Source organism: Pelodiscus sinensis, chromosome 1, assembly GCF_052426305.1.
Source record: "Pelodiscus sinensis isolate ZL-2025 chromosome 1, ASM5242630v1, whole genome shotgun sequence".
NCBI classification, from domain to species: Eukaryota; Metazoa; Chordata; order Testudines; family Trionychidae; genus Pelodiscus; species Pelodiscus sinensis.
The window spans coordinates 130,046,823-130,069,934 of record NC_143052.1 but is presented as its reverse complement, the minus strand read 5'-3'; the positions used below and the strand labels follow the sequence as shown (position 1 = coordinate 130,069,934).

Here is a 23,112-nt window from a genome sequence, read left to right as displayed (position 1 = left end):
CGGATATAAGTATTGTGCGGGGATGTACTGGCTCAGGGTGCATCTAGACTGCGTTTTTCTTTCGAAAGAAGATACGCAACTTTGGCATGAATTTGCATATCTTCTTCCGAACGCTTTTTCAAGAGTGGTTTTTTCGAAAAAGCAAGCAGTGTCGATGCAGTTCTTTCGGGAGGAAAAATACCCTTTTTTGAAAGAACCAGGTTTACAGACTGCTTGCTTTTTTGAAAAAAACCCAAAAAACCCTCTTTTGAAAAAGCGATTGGAAGAAGATATGCAAATACACACCAAATTTGCATATCTTCTTTCGAAAGAAAAATGTAGTCTAGATGCACCCTCAGAGGGAAATATGTATTAATTGTGTCCAAATACGTTGTTTTCTAGTTAAAATGTCTAGATTGCCACCATAGCAGAATTTCCCATAAGTTCTTAAGCATCAGGTGTTTTGAAGATTTTATTCTTTAGTTAAATCTAGAAGGTGCATTCAAAGCATTTTGAATGACTGTACAACGATGGTGGACTGGGATGGTGGAAGAACTGGTAGTTCTGACTAGTGTGAGGATGAGGATTTTAAACAAGGTGTATAATTTGCAAGTGCCAACAATGTGTATCTGTGGAGAAACTAGATCTAAGTATTGAAATAATTCTTTTCATTAGTGCTCTGTAAATGAACTCTTCATATTACTCAGCTAAGCTTGGTCTTAGGCCATATCTACACTACAAAATTAGTGTAGCCCAGTACTGACGTTAGACTTATTGGCCTGTAATTGCTAGGATCATCTCTAGAGACCTTTTTAAAAAATTGACATCACATTAGCTATCCTCCAATCATTTGCCATCTAGTCTTGGTGACTTATTACTGTTAAGTTTATCAATTTGTTCTCCTCTAATAAGACCTCAGTCTTATTGGTCGCCTAAGTAGAATGGCTATTATCCACCAAGAAAAGACCCAGGATTTAAATGGTTGTTAGCTGGCGCAGCATCTCAGGCTCAGTTCACCAGCCCTTCCTTTGTTGGTGGATTGTAGTATGTAGAGAAACTGGAGATTGTGGAAGAAATACTACAATCCTCTGAAAAATGTGTAAAAATCTAAAATTTGCTCTGACAAATACTTAGGAATTCTGTAGCCTAACCTAGCAGCTGAGAACATGATTGAGGAAGGACTGTTCTGTGGCCTATTCAACAGTTGGATAGGTATGGCTAACAAAAGTAATCCTCTTTAAATGTAGAGAGCATTTAGAGATATCCAAGAACAATCTGAATTTTCCAGGAGGCCTCTGTCTAAATAACACTGGTGACAGCTTACACCTGTTAAAGGATAAGATTACATGTGCTTTTGCTGAAATAACACAATGAATTAAGCACTGGTTCCTCCTTGGTGGTTTCTCTCCTGCTTTGGGAAATGTATGTACTGGATACATTATCTTATATCTGAACAGGGTACGTTTTCTTTCCTAATTCAGATTCTTGGTGATATTCAGTTACACTCATTCCCTTGCCTGGCAGAGAGATGGCTGCAGTAAATGAGTACTTCAGGAGACCAAATTAACAGATAAGAATTGTCACCATCAACCTACCCACCTTCCTTTTCCTCCTTACTGTAGACTTGTTATTCTAGCTCAGAATCTCCCCCAACTAGATGTTGGCCCATATTATAACACATGATAAAATCTGGCAAAGTTGATAGCAAACAGCTCGCGTGACCTTGAATTAAGATTTTAAGACGCTAAAAAGTTGTTACACATGGGCCAGGTCTACACCACTTGGTTGCTGGTATAATAAAGCTAGTAATGAATGTGATTTTAAAAAATACTTAATTTCTCATTCACTGTTAGTGTAAATGTAGAAGAATTGGTTTTTCTGGAATAGTTTATTTTGTTTGTATATCTGGTACAAACTGTACCTACACTGGGAGGGTTTACCATTTGATTCCATGTAGGTTCTGATGCTGCACTCATTTCCATAGTAGCTGAGCACCTTTCAGTAGTTCATTAAGCAGCATAACCGTACATCTATACATTCGGCAAAGGAAGATGTGTACTCAGTGCAACACAAAGTTTTGGTTATTTGTATAAAATGCATCTTTTGTTACGTATTTACATTAGAGAAGGCACCTTGGACCTGGTGTGGAAAGTTGTGGTTTGTGATGGTTTGCAGTTATTGGAGGAGTTCCATGCTCTTGTACCTCCCTCTCTCCTCCCCCCAATTAAGTTTTATCTCTTGTACAAATGAGCTTTAACTTTACAGTTGAGAGTTGCTTTGTGCCAGAGGAGCTGATGTAACTACACTGACAAACTCAGAGTATAAACAGGACCTATGGTAATTCTCACAGGATAAGTGTAATCAGTAACTTTAAATGTTGTGTTGTGGTGTAGGAAGGATGAGAGAAGAGAGAAACATCAATGTTTGTGTCTGTTTTAATGCAGAATTCTTGATTTCTGCTCCTTGAAGCCGAAGAAACCGATCTGATTATGATTAAATAATGAAGACTCTTTTTTATGGAGGAGAGGTTGGAGATGTTTGCATGTTGGCTGCTGACTGTATGCCATGTTCTTGCCCAGTGCTGTTTGAAATGGCAGAATTTTGATTCTTTGTTTATAAAGCTGTGTGTTAAATTGGAAATTTATTAACTTTTCAGTTTTCATTTGGAAGATTCAACTGAACTCTAAATCTACTATGGAAAAAAAGGGGGGGGGGAGAAAAAGTGATTTAATTCTCAGTTTCAGCTCATATTTCTGTCTCAGTTTCCCAGATGCTTCCACTGTATTGTCTGTGGGGAATGACTGTAAAGGCTGGGCAAGCTTTCTCTTCAGCTCTGTAAAAGCTTGTCTGTTGGCTTTTGTTCAGCCCTCAACCATGCACTCCGGCAGCCAACAATTCAGTCTTTTCTGTGTGGGTATTTTTCCCTCAAATGAACATGTGGATTACTTTATTGACAGTGTTGAGTCTTAAGTATTAGTCAAAGTTTATACAGTATTTCAGACTGACCTGTCCTCCTCCTTTTTCATCTATTGTCAGGTTGCTGGCTATTTATGCAGTGTAATTACTGTACAGAGATGGATTATTTTAAAGAGTAACTTATTGCACTCTCTAAATTTGTCATCATTAAAAGCCCCAGTTCATGAAAAGCCCTTTAGCAGGTGCTTAAAGTTAAACAATCCTGAATTTAGCGTTATTGAATAGGTAGCAGTGGGATCTGGATACTGAAGCCTGAGAGAAAGGGAGGAATTGTGCTGCAATTGAACATGGGGCACTTCAATAAAGGAACAGCTGCTAATTGTGTTACAAATGTAAGTGATAACTCTAAATAGCAATTTTGCTATCTTGTTTTGCCTTCAGCTTCAAAGTGCTTAAAAAAAAAAGATGATAGAACTTCAGTAACCCTGTGAGAGAGAGATGTTACTGTCTGGTGCTTTAAGAGGTTTGGATGCATAGAACAGATATTGGCTCTGAAGGACAGCTGTATGATTTTCTTTTTTCAAAGGATGTAACTAGAATTGTACATTTATGTTTCCAATTGTTACAAATTTGAATATGAATACCTGAGCGAGGACCCTGGAGTTGGGCCCACTGTCTCCAGACTTCAGCCTGTGCATTAAAAAGCAGACAGGACTTGTATATTTGATTAAAGTCTCAGAAGAGACCAAAGAGACATTATTCTTCCCAATTAGGGTACGTCTAGACTAGATGCCTCTGTCGCCAGAGGCATGTAGATTAGGCTACCAGACATAGTAAAATGAAGCGGCGATTTAAATAATCGCCGCTTCATTTAAATTTACATGGCTGCCGCGCTGAGCCGACAAACAGCTGATCAGCTGTTTGTTGGCTCAGCGCGATAGTCTGGACGCGCAGGTGGCAACATCAAAGGTATTTGTTGACCACCCAGGTATGCCTCCTGGGATGAGGTTTACCTGGGTGGTCGACAAATACCTTTGATGTCGCCACCCGCGTGTCCTGACTATCGCGCAGAGCTGACAAACAGCTGATCAGCTGTTTGTCGGCTCAGCGCGGCAGCCATGTAAATTTAAATGAAGCGGCGATTATTTAAATCGCCGCTTCATTTTACTATGTCTGGTAGCCTAATCTACATGCCTCTGGTGACAGAGGCATGTAGTCTAGACGTACCCTTAGACATGGGCATGGATACACGGTTCAGTCAGCAGTTATTCAGAGCAAATGTTGGCATTGATTTCTGATAATAATAATAGAAACCCCAAAAATATTCTCTACTTTGGTCAAGGAGAAAAATGTCAGAATCCTGCTAGCAAAAACCAGTAGCCACTACTAATGTTCTAATTGTTTGGACAAGACTGTATTTCAAATAAATACTTAGAAAAGTTTATGGATTTAGTCTTGAAAGTTTACGCATTAATTGTGTAAAATTGTATGCAATCAAGACTAGTGCATGGAATCAATATTTCTTTAAAAGCTGATTGCAGGGGACTTCATGAAGTTACAAGGTATACTTATGTCTGTGTATTGAAGTCTTTAAAGGGACATAATATCCATGTGACATCTTTGTTTAAGCTGTTTGAATCCTCATACGTAGTGGTTGGACTTGACCTTGAAGAGTTTTTGGTTGTGTTTTACATTTCCTTACTGGTGATGAAGATTAAATTAACTTCTCTGAACTGGAATCTATATACCTATGCCCTAATTTAGCAATTCATTTTTGTCACTGTGTCAGTGTGAAAATGGCAGGTGTTTAGGAAAGCATTGTTGTGGACTCTCATAGTAGACTTTTAATTGTTATTTAAATAATTACTTTTTTTTACTGATTGCAGAAGAGAACTTTATGTGTTTTATAGTGGAGATATATAAAGGTAACTCGGACATCACTATGTATTCTCTCATCTTACAAAAATGAGACATCCATTCAAATAGAAAAATAAATTAAAATGTACTGTATCGTTACACTTTTTATGTCCAAGAGCATAGCAGGACACAGCTTCAGAACATAAACTAACCACTACTAGATAGGAAGCATGGACAAGATTTTTACAGCATCCTTGAAAGCGCGTGGCTTTGATTATTGTTAGAGATAGCAGAAGGGACTATATAATCGGGCAATTAATGTGCTAATCTGGTTTCATTTAATGATGGGCAATTGTAACGGTGCACATTATTTCATGTAACTTATAGGATTGCAAGTTCCACTGTAAGCAAAAGTGTATTTTATGTTTCAAAGTTGTGTTTCATCGCCAACGCTTCTCTCTAATTTTGTTTATAAGCCCATTGAGTAATGTGAACCTGGTCTTCTACATTTCGTATCACTCCAGCCTGTTGTTGCTATTCAGAAAAAGCCAAATAACAGCAATATGAAAGCACTGATAGACACCCATCTCCCCGCCCTCCCCCCCTCCTGCATTCCTTTAGCACAGGGGTGGGCAAGATGTGGACTGCAAGCTGGATCCAGCCTGCCAAGCACCTAGAACTGGCCCATGGGCTTCCCTGACAGGACCGTCAGACACAGAACGGTCGGCTACTTCAGAGCAGTCGCACACTGCTATAAGTGGCTGGCTGCTCCCTGTGGCTCTCTGTTCTGGGTGCTGCGGGCAGAGGGAGGCTTCACAAAACTAGCCAATGGAAACTGAGAGATTTTGCTGGGGGTGGAGGCAGGACATGAAGCTTCCCCTGGTGCCCCGAGTAGAGAGCCACAGTCAGCCATTTTGAGCAGCCTAAGGCTGCAGCAGGCAGTGAGCCTGCCTCAGGGTCCTGCAAGGCTGCTGGTTGGGAGCTGTCTATATAAGTGTCTTCCAGTCACAGCCTGCCTCTGGCACCCCAACCCCTGGTCATCACTCACTCTTGTCTCAGGTCACCATCCAAATCCTCTACAACCTCCCTCCCATCCTCCAGGTCCCAACTCTTTCCCAGACCCTGTACCTCCTCTTACAGCCATTGCCCAGGCCAGAATCCACTCCTGTGACCCATCTTTACATGTAATGCACCCTCCCATCCCTGCACTGCAACCCTAATCCAGGGAGGAGCAGGGGTGATTGATGGAAGGGCTTGGAGACAGAAACTGCTTTGTACTCACTAGGGATGTAAGAACGTAGTCAATTAACTGTTAACCGATTAACTGATAACCAAAAGCTTATCAGTTAATGTTATAGACTATCCCTCAGCAGCAGCTCCTGTCCCAAGGGACTAGGTCTAACTCGACATTGTAACATGGCACACAGAGTTGAAGTAATACTCTGGCTTGGCTAAGACACCCCTCTGTCCTGACCAAATTTGAGTGAATGTCATTGTGAGTTGGAAATACACGATGTAAGAACTGTGACCTATGAGGAAAAGTGAAAAAACTGGGCATGTTTAGTATTGAAAAGAGAAGACTGAGGGAGCATCTGATAAGCATCTTCAGATATGATAGAGACTGTTACAAAGCAGTTGTTCTCCATGTCCATTGGAGGTAGGACATGAAGTAATCAGCTAAATCTGTAGCAGGAAGAACTTAGGTTGGATGTTGGGGACAACTTTCTAATTATAATAGTATTAAGTACTGAAATAGACTTCAAATGGAGGTTGTAGAATCCCCATCATTGGAGATTTTTAATAACAGGTTAGACAAAGAGATGGTCTAGATCCGTGGTCACCACCCCGTCGATCGCAATCGACTGTTCAATTGGGAGGGCTCAACAAGTCAATCGCGAGGAGTTCGGGGGCCCCCCCATTTCCGCCCACCCCCAAGAAGCCCCACTACCTACCTCCAGTGACAATGGAGAGGTAGTGCCGGCTTCCTGCGGGGTGGAAGGAAGTCAGGCAGCTGCGTGCCACTTCTGACGTTTCAGAAAGTGCACTGGCTGTTCTCCTACCCCAAACACCAGCATGGTACAACCACCAACGTCTGTGGCATGCGGGTGACTTGCTGCTTGGGAGGGGTTAGGATTCCCCAGAGGAGGCGCATGCTGGGGCTTCCCTCCTCTGCAGGGGGGAGAGGGGAGAGGGGAAGGAGTCCCAGGAGGAGGCGTGCGCGGAGCTTCCCTCCTCTGTGGGGGAGGCGGGAACCGTGTGCCGGGGAATCCCTGTCCCCAGCTCCCACCAACAACCTGTCCCCACTGGCACTCTGTCCCCTGCTCCCACTTGCATCCTGTCCCCTGCTGTAGAACCCTGCCCCCACTGGCACCCTGTCTCCTGCCCCCATTGGCACCCTGTCTCCTGCCCCCACCAGCACAGTTGGGGCCACATTAGTGAGGCTTTTGGGGGGTTTGGAGGAGTTATTTTATTTTTTTTGCATCTCACTTGTGTGGCCCCAACTGACTTTTCTATGGGTCAGTGTCCCCTGACTCAAAACAGGTTCCCCGCCCTTCTCATAAATAAAGACAATGCTGAAACTTTTTATATTTGGCATATTTTATTTAAAAATGAAGCCAGGCCAACAAAGCCCTCAGTTGGGGCCAAGCCCCCATCTGGCTGCAGCATCATAACACACCTGCACCCCCCCCTCCCCGTCCCCAACCTTAGATCTGAGACTATCATACACTGGAACCCTCTCCCACATCCTGAGCCTCTCATATCCCCAAACTCCTGCACCCCCGCATCCTCAGTCTTTTGCCACAACACTTCTGCACCATTCACACACTGCAAATCTGTGTCCTGAGCCCATCATACTCCCAACCTTCCTGCTCTGAGCCCCTCAGATTCCCCAACCCAAACTCCTGCACCCTCACATGCACAAGCCTGTGGCTTGCTCAGTACCCCAACCCTCCTCAACCTGGAGCCCCCTACCTGAGCCAGCATTCCCTTCTCCACATCCTCCTGCATCCAAATTCCCTCCCAGAGCTTGCACCTATCACCCTTTCCCACACCCAATCCCTCATTCCCACCCCAGAGCCCACACATCCTGTCTCAACCCAGTGAGGGTATGGCTAGACTGCAGCGGTTTTTCCGGGATTCCATGTCCAGGGATGCGTTTGTTCTTCCGCTTTTTTTAGCGGAAGATTAAGTTAGCTCCTGTATTCCTTGTTCCACGAGGAATAAGGGGGCTTCTGAAAGAAGGGGTTTTTATTATATTTGGCCCAGTCTACATAGGCCAGATGTTGGAAAAACCTCTTCCTACAGAAGAATAGAAAAAAAAGTGGCAGTGTAGCCATACCCTGAGAGTGAATAAGGGCCAGGGATAGCAAGTGACGGAGAGGAGGAGAACAGAGAGGGCGGGGCTTCAAGGAACGGCTGTGGTCTTGGGGAAGGGATGGGGCGGTAGATCTTGGCTTGTTCTGACATTTAAAAAGTGTTCTTGAGCATAAAAAGGTTGGAGACCACTGGTCTAGATATACTTGTTCCAAGGGAAGCTGGGCTTGATGATTTTTGAAGGTCCCTTCTAGCCCTATATTTCTATGATTCTTTGTTAAACTCTTTTGAACCTTGGTACCTTATATTCTCCTCATTGGCTCAACTACTCATTCACACAGAGGTGGATTTTCTAAAATGTTTATTTTTCTAAATTGCAGTGCTGACTAGCTTTATTTCCTGCTCGCTTCAAAATAAACAAAACAAAAAAGACAACTTCCACTGTTAAACAGGATTTTTCCTCAGACTTTTAGTATGTGATATGGCCTATAGAAGGAAAGGTTAATTTGCAAGTCCTGGGAGCAAAAGACCTTTCTACCTGCTCAAACAGTTGAGCTGCCCTCTTTTGTCAACACTCAGCAAGAACTGGTTCTGCTTCGGTTCAATACACCTCTTTCTTTTTAGCTAATTCCCAGGAATCTGCAACCATAAGGCCAAGGATCTGCACGAAAAGGTCAATTGTGACCAAGCCTCTGCACTCTGTCAGCATGTTTGCTTGATATGTCAAAGACTACTTCTCAAAGACTCTCACTAAAGTTGGGAGGGGAATGACAAGAAGCCCCCCTTCTTTGGTTTTCTTTTAATATAGCCAGTGAATTTTTAAAACTAGAGCGATTGCACATTTGAGTTGTTTTGAATATCCTTGTTTTTTGGGGTGGATTTTTCAAGCTTGATCATTTCTTTCTATACATAAAATGAGACTGGAATGTTAGTTCTTGTTTTCCAGGTGACCTGATGTAATATTTTAACTTGGATAATGACTTCAACAGGTATTGAAACTTTTTTTTTTTTAAGGCAAAGCTTCTTAATGTGTTAGATTAAATGATTTTCAGAAGTGGAGTTCCTAGGTTTATAAAATTCTTAAAAGGACAGTTATTTAATGAAAAACGGCTGTTTCTTTCTCTTACCGTACCAACTTCTCAGAGTAAGGCTTTGTCTACCCTTAAAAGTTTAGATTCAGCTGCAGTAGTGCTTTAAACTGAAAGTTACTCTCATTACTCTGCATAAGGAGAGTAGCTAACAGCGCTGGGAGTGCAGCTCCCAGTAAGGATCTGAATGTTTGACTGATTAACCAGTGGGGGCTGGAGCAGTTCCCCGCCTGCTGATCCAGCCCCTGTGGTCATCCCGAGCTGCCCCTGTTCTCTGTGCCACAGGCGGGGGGAGAGTGGAGAGGAGAACTGGAGCCAGTGATCGTGGGAGCTGACTTAAAAGCTGGTTCTGTCCAGCACCATCTCCAGGGTGCCACCTGCTCTCCCTCCCCTCCCCCCCGCCTTTATCAGGGCAGGGAGGTAGGGGATGCTGCAGTGAAGCAGCCCTTGTTCTCGGGGTCCCAGTGGGGAGCTGCCCCTCCCCACAGACGGGTGCTTCCACCAAGCAGCCCTGTTTGTGGTGGACAGGGGCTGCTGGACTCATCACGAGCTGGGACTGAGCAGTCCTGGCTCGTGCGAATCACGGCAGCGCAGGTGGCTCTCAGAGCCAGCATGAGACGGGACTGCTCAGTCCTAAATCGAATTGGCTCCTGGAACTACCCCTGCTGCTGCTCTGCAGAGCGGTCCTATCAACTAATCATATAGTTGATCCAATTATATAACTTTGGATGTTTATCACTAGATAGGCATGCTGACATCTTCAGCTACATCTGAAAATGTTGAGATGAACAGAAAGTAGATGACTTGATTTTCAGGGAAATATCATAATTTTTTTTTTTTTGGCTTTCATTTGGTCCAAAATGTAATTTTTGTATGGAGAAACCAGGGTGTGCGGTATGTGTGTTTTTTTTTTTTTTTTTTTTTTTAACACCATCTGTGCCCCTCACTGGTAAGAAGCATAATAAGAAATTGCAGCATTTAATGGACCCTTAGCACAGCTACACTATTCAGGTAGCTAAAATGCTTTTTGTTTCATCCACACTGTTTCCTGAAAGGACTTCTCTTTCTTCTTTTTTTATGGCATTACTGGAGAAGAACAAGATATAGATCTTAGGAGCTTTTTATCGGTTGGCTAGTTTTTCATTTTGGAATCTAAAAGTGTTCCCTGAATTTTTCAGTAAATTGAGAAATGTCATACTGACAGTCTTTCTGGTGTTAGAAAATAATTTGTCAATTGCTTATATGCATTTACCACATTCTTTTGGTGCACTCTTTCATGCCTTTAAAAATATATATTCTCAGGAAAATCAGCTGGATTCTTAAGTGTTTTCTTTTTTATTTGATACTCTTGAGTTAATATAATGACAAATTCAGAATAGTCTCCCATGATTTATTTTGTCAAAGCTTGCAGGTGAAAATTCCTTTCGCATAATCAGTTACTTTATGGGAAAATTCCAGGGAGCCACTGTCATCCAGTATCTTCAATAACTAATATATATTTATTATGTGTGTGTTTCATACTATTTTTTTTTTTAGAAATCCCTGTCTGCTTCAATACATTTATCTGAATCAGGGTGGGCAGTAATTTTTGGTGGGGGGGGCCAAGCCGAGATTTTGGGAAAGTGGTCAAGGGCTGCACTTTTCCACCGAAGGTGTGTGGGATCTAGGATGGAGGTTGGGTGCAGAAGGGCACACGAGATAAGGGACTGGGGTGCAGGAGATGGTGTGAGTTCTGAGAGGGTGTTTGGGTGAAGGAGGGGGTTGTGACCTGGGACGGAAGTGGGGTGCAGGGTCTGGGAGGGTGTTTGGGTGCAGGAGAGGATTCTTGCTTGGGGGAAGGATGTAGGAGAGAGGGTACAGGGTCTGGGAGAGAGTTGTGACCTGAGGCGGGGGTGTATGTGCAGAGGGTTTGGATTGTGACCTGGAGAGGGAGTTGGGGTCTAGATGGGGCTGGAGTGCCAGAGGCAGGCTGTAGCTAGGAGGTGCTTACCTAAGCCTGCATCACCTGCAAGGGAAGTATGCTCCTTGCCTACTGCAGCCCCAGATCACTTAGAGCTACAGGCTGTTCCCTCCATGTGGGTTTCAGCTCTGGGATGGGGAGGAGGCTTGCGTTGACCCTAGCCCCGAGACCAATCTCTCAGCTCCTATTGGCTGGTTGTTTCCAGCCAGTAAGAAGTGAGATATAGGCTAGAGTCAATTCCTATTGGCCAGTTGTCTCTGGCCAGTAGGAGTGAGGATTGCGCTGGGGGCAGGGAGATCACACGAAGGTTCCCCCTCCCTCCAGTGTAGAGAGCCACCGGATTGCACTTTAAACCTGCAGCAGCTGTGTGTCTTAAAGTCCCAGCAAGGTGGTCCCCGTGCGGGCTGGATCCAGTGGCTTTGCAGGTCAGATCCAGCCCCTGGACCGTATTTTGCCAAGCTCTGGTCTGGATGGTCCCAATGGATGGCACTTCATATTGCTTCGTTACTAGGCGAGCTACAGCTGTACCTGCTGGAAACCAATCGTGAACACTGGTGAGTTTCATAGGGAGCACTCCAGTGCTGATAATCTCCACAGGAGTTGCTGCACTTCTAAGGGTATGTCTGCACTGCAGCTTTTTTCCAGAAAAACAACACTTACATTCACACTGCTATTGCATTCTTTTGACAGAAAGTCAAAAGAACGGAGGGGTTTTTCTGACAGCAGTAAACCTTTCTACAAGGAAGAAGCCTTTTTCTGAAAAAGCTTTTTCGAGAAAAGGTGTGTGGATGCAGAAGAGGGAGTTCTTTCGAAAGAAGAGGCCTCTGGGAAATAACACAGGTGCCCTGGTGGCCACTGCATCCATACTAATCACAACTTAAAAGCGAGATAGCATTCATAGTGACTGGACGCTATCTTTCGAAAAAGCAGATAGTTTTTTTTGTTGTGCTTTGGCTGTGTGGACGCTCTCCTTTGAAAAAAGTTTTTCCAAAAAATCTCTTCCAGAAAAGCTTCTTCTGAAAGAAGCTTGCAGTCTAGACAAAGCCTGTGACTGGATTGGTATTACAGCTGCTTTAGTCCCTCCGACTTTAGAGGTTCTTGGGGACTGAATTGAGCATAATTGGAAAATTGAAGCATTCACTGAGAGAGGCAATACCAAATAACTGGCTGTCCAAATCAAGCAGCTGTCTTTTGCTTTGAATAATGTTGGGGAAGGTAACTGTTTGCCTGGGAGGCATCCCAATTAACTGTCTTAAAATCAGTTAAGCATCATGTACCGAATCTACAATTGCTGAATGGGACTGTTGCATGTGTCATAGTGTGGACTGTCATTTTAATGATACTTAGGGTTGCAAGGTGTCCGGTATTCACCCGGACAGTCCGGTATTTTCACCTCCTGTCCGGTAAAAAAATTCAGAAAATGCCGGACACCAAAGATGTCTGGTATTTTCTGATTTTTTTTTCCCCTGGCCAGGAGGTGAAAATGGCGGGCACCTGGGAACTCTACAAACACTCAGTGCCCAGCCTCCCCACTCACACTTACCTGGTTCCACAAGGCTTCCTGCACAAAATGGCTGCCAGCAAAAAGACCAAGGGGAAGCAATGACTCCCATGGGTCTTAGTGCTCAACCGCTCCCCTGTTCCTATCCTTGCACTCACTCTTAAAGTGGACATGCTGTTTTAATGCTGCTTTATATTAATTTTTGTTTTTGCTGTTTGGTATTTTTGTTTCAACCATCTGGCAACCCTAATGATACTCTGAGTAGGAGCCTAGTTTCTGGATAGATAGTAGAGACTGGAAGTATCTGCTACACTATTGGAAGGCATTAAAGATCAGAGAGCTATGAAACTGGTCAAGTGTGGTAATGAATTTCCATCTTTGTGTGTCCAGTGTCACAAATAACTAAATACTGTCACTAAACAATCTAGACATTTGTTTTCAGCGTGACTTTTTATGCATATCTGAAATATTTTTCCTATAGTATGTATAGTTTGTGAGCTTTTTGGAATAAGGACCCTTTTACCTACTCCCTCTTCATCCCATTTATAGAGGCAAGGTCTACACTGGCAGAGAAAATCTATATAAGACACACAATTCCGGCTAGTATCAGAGGGGTAACCATGTTAGTCTGGATCTGCAAAAGTGACAAGGAGTCCTTTGGCACCTTATAGATTAACAGATGTATTGGAGCATAAGCTTTCATGGGCAAAGACCCACTTCGACAGATGCATGTAGTGGAAATTTCCAGAGGCAGGTATGAATAGGCAGGCCCAAATAAGGCTAGAGATAATGAGGTTAATTCAGTCAGGGAGGGTGAGGCCGACTTCTAGCAGCTGATGTGCAAGTGTGAACACCAAGGCTATGTCTACACTGGCCCCTTCTCCGGAAGAGGCATGCTAATTTAGAACTTTGGAATAGGGAAATCTGCGGGGGATTTAAATATCCCCCGCGGGATTTAAATAAACATGGCCGCCGCTTTTTTTCCGGCTTGGGGAAAAGCCGGAAAAAAGCGTCTAGACTGGCGCGATCCTCCGGAATAAGGCCCTTTTCCGGAGGATCTCTTATTCCTACTTGCAAATATTTAAATAAATATTTAATTCTTTAATCATAGGTGCCTAACTTTAGGTATCTAAAATCCAGATGTGAACATCTGGAATGAAGGGACCAAATTTTCAGTGCGCCAAGAGTCCTTTGATCTCATTAATTTTATCTGGAATTGAGTGCTCAGAACTTTTAACAGCCAGGCCACTATTATTGTCACCCACTGAAGCTGTGCTTGTTTAATGCAGAACTGGAGCTTGTCACTTCTTTGTATTTTTGCAGTTGATATAAACTTTCTAAGCTAAAGCTTTTTTTAAAATTAGAACTCTATTCAACAACATTCTGGGCCATAGTCTGGTAAACTACCCAAGGGAACTAGATGGGTTGGAGAACATTTCTATTTTCCGTGGTTCAGATAATCAGTCTTCTCTTTTCTTTTTCCTTAAAGGGATTTTGGATTAAAATTTAGAGGAAGGGTCTGGGTTTATAATACTCATAAATTTGTGAACAGATTTTTTTTCAGTGTGTATGAGTTTTATAGCCTGCTTTGTCTCAGTTTCATCAGACATAGCCAAAATGGCTAAGTGATTCTGCTTAGTGTTTGGGTGAGATTTGGGCATAGATTAAAGTTAGCAGGCTCAGATTTCATCCTTCAGACTGATATGATGTTGGTTGGAAGGGAGAGGGTAGGAAGCCATTTGTTGGCGTTCTGCCATTGATTTCAAGAGGTCCAAGACTTCAACTCTGGGGCTTATAAACAATGCAAACATTTCTTGCTCTAGTGGTGCTCACAAACCTCACACACACATTTCTGCAATGAAATCTGTGCCTGTTGCATCTTCAAAGCACAAAAAGGCTGTAGTATGTAATTATTTCAGTGAGGACAGAGTCAGCATCTGTGTTACCTATAATGCTGAGTGATGTTGTATTGTAGATCTGAATGAAGGTTAAAAGTTCGAAAGCCTGTAAGCAATTCTGATTTTTTTTTTTTTTCAATTCTTAAAACTTTTCACTTTTGTCATAGGAACTGGAAGCAAGTTCACAGTGATTTAGTCTCCTGAAAACAGCTGTACTTTAATTTTTCTCCATATTAGGTATATGCAAAAAGGCATATTAAATTTCTTTATGCAGTTGGAAATCCGTCTGTTTTTGCCTCTTGTACAATCAAAAATAGGGGTGAGATTTTATTTTAACTTTTTTTAAATTTCCCTCTCTGGGCTGTGGCTAGGCATGAGAAATGTCAATCCACAAATTAAATTATATAGCCAGTAATGAGTAAGTCTAAGACTACTCATAGCTGACATGGGTGTCACAGAAGCCATGGAATCTGTGACTTCTGTGACCCCATACATGTCATGTTCCACTTCAGCCCCAGAGCTCTGAGCTGCCACAGGTAGTGGGGGGACTCTGGGAGTTACCACCCAGGATGGATCCTGGAGTTGTTAGCTGCAGTGGAGGTGGGTGTTGGATTCCCCTTGTCGCATCGGGAATCGGGCTCAGCCCCATTTTGTCACGGTTATTTTTAGTAAGCCAAGGACACTTCACAGGCTTCCGGGAATTTTTATTGCCCATGACCTGTCAAAAAAAATCTGACAATCTTAACCTCCATTCTGAGTAATTAGGAAAAGGGAGATTGTATAAATGAGGATAAGTGGCATATGATAACAAGTGGACACTATATTTTAACAGAAAATACACTGTTTAAATTTCAGTAATGCAATAAAAAACACCTGTACTATACTGTAGTTGCCTTTTATAGAAATTAATGTCCTAAAAAAAAATCCCAGAGCTGTCTCACTTTACCCCTATGATTTGTTACCAACCTCAATTCAATCAAACAAAAATCGTGATCCTGTAAACATTCTAGAAGAATGGAAATGAAGTAGTTAAGTGTGCAGCTTAACTTGACTTAGAGGTGGAAGAGGGGCTTTTATTGAAGCAGCTCTAAAAGACATTAGACTGTAGTCTTGGAAATCCTCGCACTTTCTTTTCTTTTGATTTTTATGTGAGCAAAGTTATTGTGAATATTTCTTCATGGTAGAGTTAATTTTCTTGATGAGCGCTGGAGTCTGAGCTGTTGTGCTGGTCTGACTTAGAGGCGAGCAGCCTCTTTGCAAAGCTGTCCACTCACTTCATTCAGGCTGACATTGAACTCACTCGTATGAGGTGCCAGGACGTGTGGGGGCACATCCCAGCAGTGTTTGTAGTACAGGTAGGTGGATCACTCTGATTCCTTCCCATGAATTGTGGTAGAACTAGTCTGTCCTTCCCAGCAAACAGGGAATTGTTGGAAGAAACTGAAGGACTGATGTCAGCACTTGAGTGTGTTGGGTGTACACTGCCAAGTGAGTTACCTGCCCACGTGAATGTGGAACCTGGGCTGTAACCAGCACTTTGACCTGGACCAGTTGGCCCAGATTGAAAGCACCACCACGCTTGGGTGAGAGATTTTTGTGTGTGAACAGAAGGGAAGAAAGATCTTAAGCCAACGCTTCAGTGAAGAGAAACCTTGATTTTTTTCCCAAAAGAAGCACAGTATATGTTACATATATGTTCATTCTGTGCCATAATCTGGTGTGCTGGATCTGACTGCTCCAAACAATTTCATTGGGACTAAAATCTGCAGGCTTCCAAGTCATGGAGAAGAAAACAAAGAGCTGACTATGGGGTGTTAGCTTTTAAAAAAAAAAAAAAAAAAAAAAAAAAAAAAAAAAAAAAAAAGCTTGGAGAAACTGAACAAAGGTCAAGGGAATTGGTTTGAAATGTTCTAAAATCTTAATGTGAATTTGTGTGGCCATGTATATACAGGCAGTCCCCGAGTTACGTACAAGATAGGGACTGTAGGTTTGTTCTTAAGTTGAATTTGTATGTAAGTTGGAACTGGCACATATAGTATGGGAAACTATAGCCAAACATTTCTCCAGAGCTCAGTTTTATTCTCCCACACCTCACTTCCCTCAGTCCTTTATTCTCAAGCTGAGGTGTCTGCTGAGAAAAGCCGCTCCGCGTCTCCCTGGTCTGCTGGGGGGGGGGCGCTAGCTTCGTGTCTCCCTGGTCTGCTGGGGGGAAGCAGCTAGTGTGGGGTTGCCTCACCCCGTTTGTAAGTAGGGATCCGATGTAAGTCGGATCCATGTAACCCGGGGACTGCCTGCATTCTGACAAATGAAATGGTCCTGTTTATGAAATCTTGAGGACTTTCCTTTGTCACACAGCTTTCCTTACCTGGTTTTGCTTGAATAATTGCATTTTGTTTAAAAGGCGAACCAGAGGGAGAAGGAAATGAGATGATTCTAGCAACTAATGAGCTATCTGTTTCAGCCTGAAGGGTTGGTCAAGCAGGGTGGTCAGTACCTTGGAACTTATTAACCTTGGGAAAATATTGTCTGTGGGGGAAAGAAGATGATTTAACAATTTTTAAGGATTCTTTATTCTCTTTGTACAAGTACTGTTGGAGTTGCTTTTTCGAGTTTCTAATTGCACCTTACTATGTAGCTTGGCCAGATAACCTGCCAAAGGTGCAACTTAGCATTTTCTTCTAAAGTAAGATTAGGTTTCTTTTCTTCTTGACAGATAAATCATTCCTCCATGCTGTGTGTTCTTGTCTAGAGAAATGTCATCCATTCTCTCTAAACACCCATGCAGAGTGTAAGTTGAAAGTAGAAAAATTCCTTTTTAAAGAGGGATTGGCCAATATTTGTGGCGTTGTGATGCATTTCTGTCCGCAGTTACAGCATTGTATTAAACACTCATTTTGAGTCTGTAAACATCCTTTAACGGAAAAATATGACCTGGAATTTCCTGACTTTATAAAATAGATAAATAAAATAAATGTTGCCAAGAATAACTTAATCTGCAAATATTTCTTAAGTGTGCTTACATGTCAGTTTTTGCTTCAAGCATGGGTGGTCAGGTCCTGTTCTAGCATGTGGACACCGTACAGTGACATCTTGTGCCTCTGGGTGCTTAGAGCCTTAGTTTTCCCTTGTTGACACAATGTTTTTCCTGGGTTTCTTATCCACCTGTTTAAGGTGTTGGCCCTGTATGTTGCTCCTGTAGGTACATAATAGTGTTAATCCTAAATCCTTTTACCCGTTCAGAAGAGCAAAGTTGTTTTCTCTTACCAGTGGCAAAAGGACAGAATCCTCTGATTATACTCTTCCTGGCCCACCATCTGACGTCCATATGTTTCTTCTTTTTTAGGATTAACTCTGAGCAGGTAACATGTTTTTACATGTCTTTGTTTACACAATTTCCTAAGGAGTCATGTGTTACTGTTTTAAAACTGAATTTCCCAGCCTAGATGGTTCCTTTAATGTGATTTGTGTTAGGGTTTTTTTTTTTTTTTTTAATCAGGTTTTGGCAACCAGTGTAGACAGGGAAACTGTGTTTTAAAAACATATCAGTTGGTTGCTGCTCTCTAAATCCAGCCTTTCATAAAAACAATTTGCCTGCAAGAAATATGCTCCTAGTACAAAATAACAACAACAAAAATAAACCCCCAAAGAAATCAATCCTCTGTTCTCTTTTTCTGCTACTGCATACAATTGCTGTCTCCTCACAATCCCTGCACCTAACGGAATCTCTTCTTCTGTGATCATAGTAAGAGTTACTAGGGGACTCCGCTCACCAACCTCCCCTCTGGCTGACTGCCTGTTAATCTTGCACTGAGTCTATTGGTGCTCTGCATGGCCCCAAGTCACTGGCACTCTTCTCAACTCCTGCCCACCACACCCCTGGATTGGCCCCTCTGTCCAAACACTCTCAACCAATCCCACCCACCCTTCAGTCACCAGCCAGTGCCCCCTGCCTGCACCGTCCCCACTCCTGCCCTACCCGCCAATAAAATAGTTTATGGCCCATAGCCCACCCCCTTCCTTCCATCCCTAGCCCCACCTCCTTCCTCCATTCCTACCCCCACCATCCTCCTTAACCCCCTCCCCATCTCCTTCCTTCCATCCCTAACCCACCTCCATTCCTACACCCACCTGTACACCCACCTCCATTCCTACACCCACCCTAACCCCTCTCCCCCACATTGCCTATCCCTACCCATACCACCTTGCTCCATATTCCTACACCCCCATCCTTCCCTAACTCCTCCCCCTCTGCATCCCCATACTGCCCATTCCCCTGCCTCCATTCCTTTATTCCCCTCACCCCCACCATCCCTCCTTACTGTACCACCCATCCCTACATGCACCCTTCTCCCTTTTCCTCCCACCCTACACTCTAGGCAGGGGTGGCCCGTCCATTTAAGTGAACTAGGTGGTTGTCTAGGGTGCCAAGTTAAATGGAGTGCCAAATGATGGCGCAATATCATTGAGGGGTTTGGAGGAGGGGGCACCGATTGCATGGTTCACCTAGGGTGCCAGTTGCTGGCAGCTAGTCTAGGGCTGCCCCTGACTCTAGGGATGTTAAATTTAGATTAATCGGCTAATCGAATAGTTGATGCAATTTGTATTGACTATTTGATTAGTGAATAAGGGCACCTCCTCCTTGTAAGTGGAGCAACAGCCCCAGGGCTGTTGCTATACTTCAAAGGCAAAAGTGCTGTGGGGAGCACGGGGCCCTCAGGGGACTCAAATAGTCCCCTGTTTGCCCCATGCTCTCTGCGGCATTTCAAAGTGGCAGTGCTGCATGGAGCCCGGGGTCAGCGGCGGAGTCCCTAGCTGACCCTGGACTCCACAGAGTGCTGCTGCTATGAAATACTCCATGCAGCCTGGGGCCACTTGGCGGCTCCAGCTGGCCCTAGGCTGCACAAACCATTTTAAAGCGGCAATGCCACATGGGGCCCAGGATCTGGCCCTGAGCTCCACACGACGCTGAAGCACCCTTGTTTCTTCCCCCCCTCTCCTCCCCGCCAGCCTCTTTTTGATAGCATTTGCTTATCGGATAGTCGACTAGTCTTTCAGATCCCTACTGCACGCACCCTCCCTCAAACAAGCAACCTAACCAGCAAAGACACTGCGCCAGGCCCCTGTGAATGCTGCTGGGCCTCCCCTCTGTAATTTCTCAGGTTGCTGGACTGCAGCAGCAGTTGTTTCCACTGGGGCAGCTTGGCGTTGGTGCAGCCACTTGGGGCACGGCGGAGGATGGGGTGGTGGGTGGCTGGGGATGCAGAGCCTGCTTTCATTCCCGATGTGAATGGGCACCTGGGGTTTCCCCTCCGAGCAGTGGTATGGCACTGCTGCAGCCCCATTTCCTGCGGCGGGCTTATCCAGAGCGGCATCCAGGTCCTGGATGGAATCTCTCCCTGCCCCCGGACACTGTTCAGGGATGGGCAAAGCTGCCTGGCAGCTCTGGCTGCAGCCTTTCGGGAGGCGGAACCTGCCCAAGCTGGGCTGCCAGGTGACTTTGCCGGTCCTTGAACAGTGTCTGGAGCAGGGAGGCCATGGGAGGGCGGAGGCTGCAGGACACAGAGTGACGTGATGATGTCACTCTGTCATCCCGCAGGAGAAACTTTTTTATGTATAGAGATTTTCTATGATTTTCTACTAGGCCATACATAGTCTAATTTCCCTGATTATTTTTTATGCTGATAGGTTATAGGCAATTCATGTAGAATTTCCTCAAATGTCTCGTGGTCTGAGGGAAGAGATGCTGAAAAGAATAATATCAAATTACACTATCGAATTATGTTTGAGAGGTTTTTAGGAAAAAGCAGAAGCAAAACCTAGAAACTGTGTTTCATAGACAATATGTATTATTACCCAAAAGAACATGGCTTCAGAGAAAGAGAGTTCCATCTCTTCTTGAAAACTTCATTTTTTTTTCTTGACTAGTATATAGTTCCAAATGATTAGAGTATAGGTTTGAATATAATCCGTATCCTTTCCTTTCCTTTTTTAAATATAGGTTCATGTATTGGACAGATTGGGGAGAAGTGCCAAAGATAGAACGTGCTGGCATGGATGGTTCAAGCCGCTCTGTTATAATAAACACAGACATTTATTGGCCAAATGGATTGACTTTGGATTATGAAGAATGGAAGCTTTATTGGGCAGATGCTAAACTGAACTTCATCCACAAATCAAACCTGGATGGAACTGATCGGTAAGAAATTTTCATGTGACCTATGTAAAAAATGCAATGTTTTTTCTAATAGACTCTGTTTAATAAATACATAAGCTCTATAGCAGTTGATTCAAACCAGTCAAACTTCTATGTTAGCACTTATGAATCTCCAAAAAAACCTCAAACAACTGGGATTTTAATGGGTACTCAAATTTGGGTATGATGGGACCCCTGAGTCTCACTGTTAATTTCCCTGGCTTTCCTAAGTGGATTTTCTATTCCTGCTTGCTGTAAGAATTTTCTTATTAATGACAGTATTGTCATCTCTTGCAATTTTATTTCAAACCTCACACAGTTTGGTCTGTTACTGACATCAGGTAAATCTGGCGGAATCTCTATTTGCATTTTTCTGAAAAAAAACACAAACATTTCTAGCCCTTTTGGTTGTATCTCTAAGGGTATGTCTACACTATAGGGTTTGCAGCTCCGCAAACTAGAAGCTGGATAGGAGTTACCCTTGTAGCTAAGAAGTCTAATGGCATATTAGGTTGCATTAGGAGGAGCATTGCCAGCAGATCAAGAGAAGTGATTATTCCCCTTTATTTGGCAACGGTGAGGCCACATCTGGAGTATTGTGTCCAGTTCTGGGTCCCCCACTACAGAAGAGATGTGGACACTTTAGCGAAAGTCCAGTAGAGGGCAACCAAAATGATTAGCGAGCTGGAGCACATGACTTACGAGGAGAGGCTGAGGGATTTGGGCTTATTTAGTCTGAAGATGAGAAGAGTGAGGGGGGATTTGATAGCAGCCTTCAACTACTTGAAGGAGAGTTCCAAAGAGGAGGGAGAGAGGCTGTTCTCAGTGGTGACAGATGGCAGAACAAGGAGCAATGGTCTTAAGTTGCCATTTGGAAGTTCTAGGTTGGATATTGGGAAAAACTATTTCACTAGAAGGGTGGGGAACCACTGGAATGAGTTCCCTAGAGTGGTGGTGGAATCTCCACCCCTAGAGGTTTTTAAGTCCCACCTTGACAAAGCCTTAGTTGGGATTGGTCCTGCTTTTAGCAAGGGATTGGACTCAGATTAGCTCCTGGGGTCTTTTCCAACACTATGATTCTAAGATTGGTGCATTCAAGGCTACCTTTCAAGTATTGGCCTTCTTGATAGCCATATGAATGCACTCTTATTTGGATTACAAGGTGTTGCTTTTCTTTATCAAATGAGATCGTCTGTGCATGAATATTCTCCATGTAAATGAATAACATGTAGCTTATTTCTGAGCTGTTATATGGAAATATTTAATAATTCATATTGTCCAACATTAAGTCTCCAAGTTTTCTTTTGCAACCTTTTTGGATTGCTTTTAATTAGTTTATTTATCTGTAAGAAGTTCTTTGTTACTTTGTCTTCAGGCATCCTACTGCCTTAGCAGTTGTTCCTATGTGAACATAAATTCATGATCAATTAATTGGGCCCTCTGAAGAAGCTATCTAGATCTTTAATTTTAATTTGTGGCTAGGTACATAGGCAGCATTTATGAAACACGTGCAGTGCCTTAATGTGGTATTTATTTGTAATCCATGGTTTCCTGCCATTAAGCAGAGGATAAAACCACAACATGGCTGGCTTGGCAGCACATGCCACATACATCCTGAAGGCTGCTTCTTAACGGTCAAAAAACTTTGTTTCAATGTTGCAGCTAGAATTTTTGTAATAGCATTTCTCTGAGGGATTATGACAGCTGTATGTAATATTTTTTTAAAGTGGCATAGATAATTTAAGGCTGGGCATAAGGTTTGTAGTTTAACTGCATTTTGGAATGGCTCTGGAATTGTTGACTGGAAAAAAGAAAACTTAAGCAGAGACAAAAAAATCATAGGAGGTTGTTGATACTGCTGAGGGAGGCAGGAAGAAATCTGGTGCTGTGGGGGAGGGTAGCAAGGGGATAGGGATGGGAGACGTTTGGTGCCCTGGGGAGAGGGCAGAAAAGGGACAGGATGCAGAAGGGAATTTGGTGCCCTTGCAAGCGGGGACAAGAGGGAATGGGGAATCTGCCTTCCTCTCCAATTCCCCTTTACTGCTCAGCAAGCACCTGGGGCACATAGGCTGCTCCAGTGGGGCAGAGAAGTACTGCAACAAGGTGTGAGCTCCACATCCCTCCCAGCTTGTGCTCAGTGACTGCCAGTCCTGCTATCCCAGTTTCCTGTCCCAGTACTGGCTCCATCCAGACCTGTCCCATGAGGCACTCCCATGGTGGGGCTAGCACTGGGTCTGGATACTGGGGCAGTAGCACATGGTGTTGGCAGGAAAACAATGAGGCCAGGTTGAACACCCAGCTGGGGTCAGAAGTCCCAACCTGTAGTTTCAGGGGGCTCTGGCCCACTCAGGCCCACCCCATAGCCATGCCCCTGGTTAAAGCTCTCTTCTAGTGAAAAAGGAGAA

At 43.6% G+C, this 23,112-nt stretch overlaps 1 protein-coding gene across 2 annotated transcripts in view; it reads left to right on the top strand.

The window, feature by feature from the left end:
• Window positions 1-23,112, top strand: part of LRP6 (LDL receptor related protein 6) — a 200,777-nt gene that overhangs the window by 51,916 nt on the left and 125,749 nt on the right. For both annotated transcript variants that reach the window (XM_075901099.2, XM_075901104.2), the window contains one exon: window positions 20,513-20,710. In XM_075901099.2, the coding sequence (XP_075757214.1) occupies window positions 20,513-20,710 (198 nt within the window). The remainder of the gene's footprint in view (window positions 1-20,512; window positions 20,711-23,112) is intronic.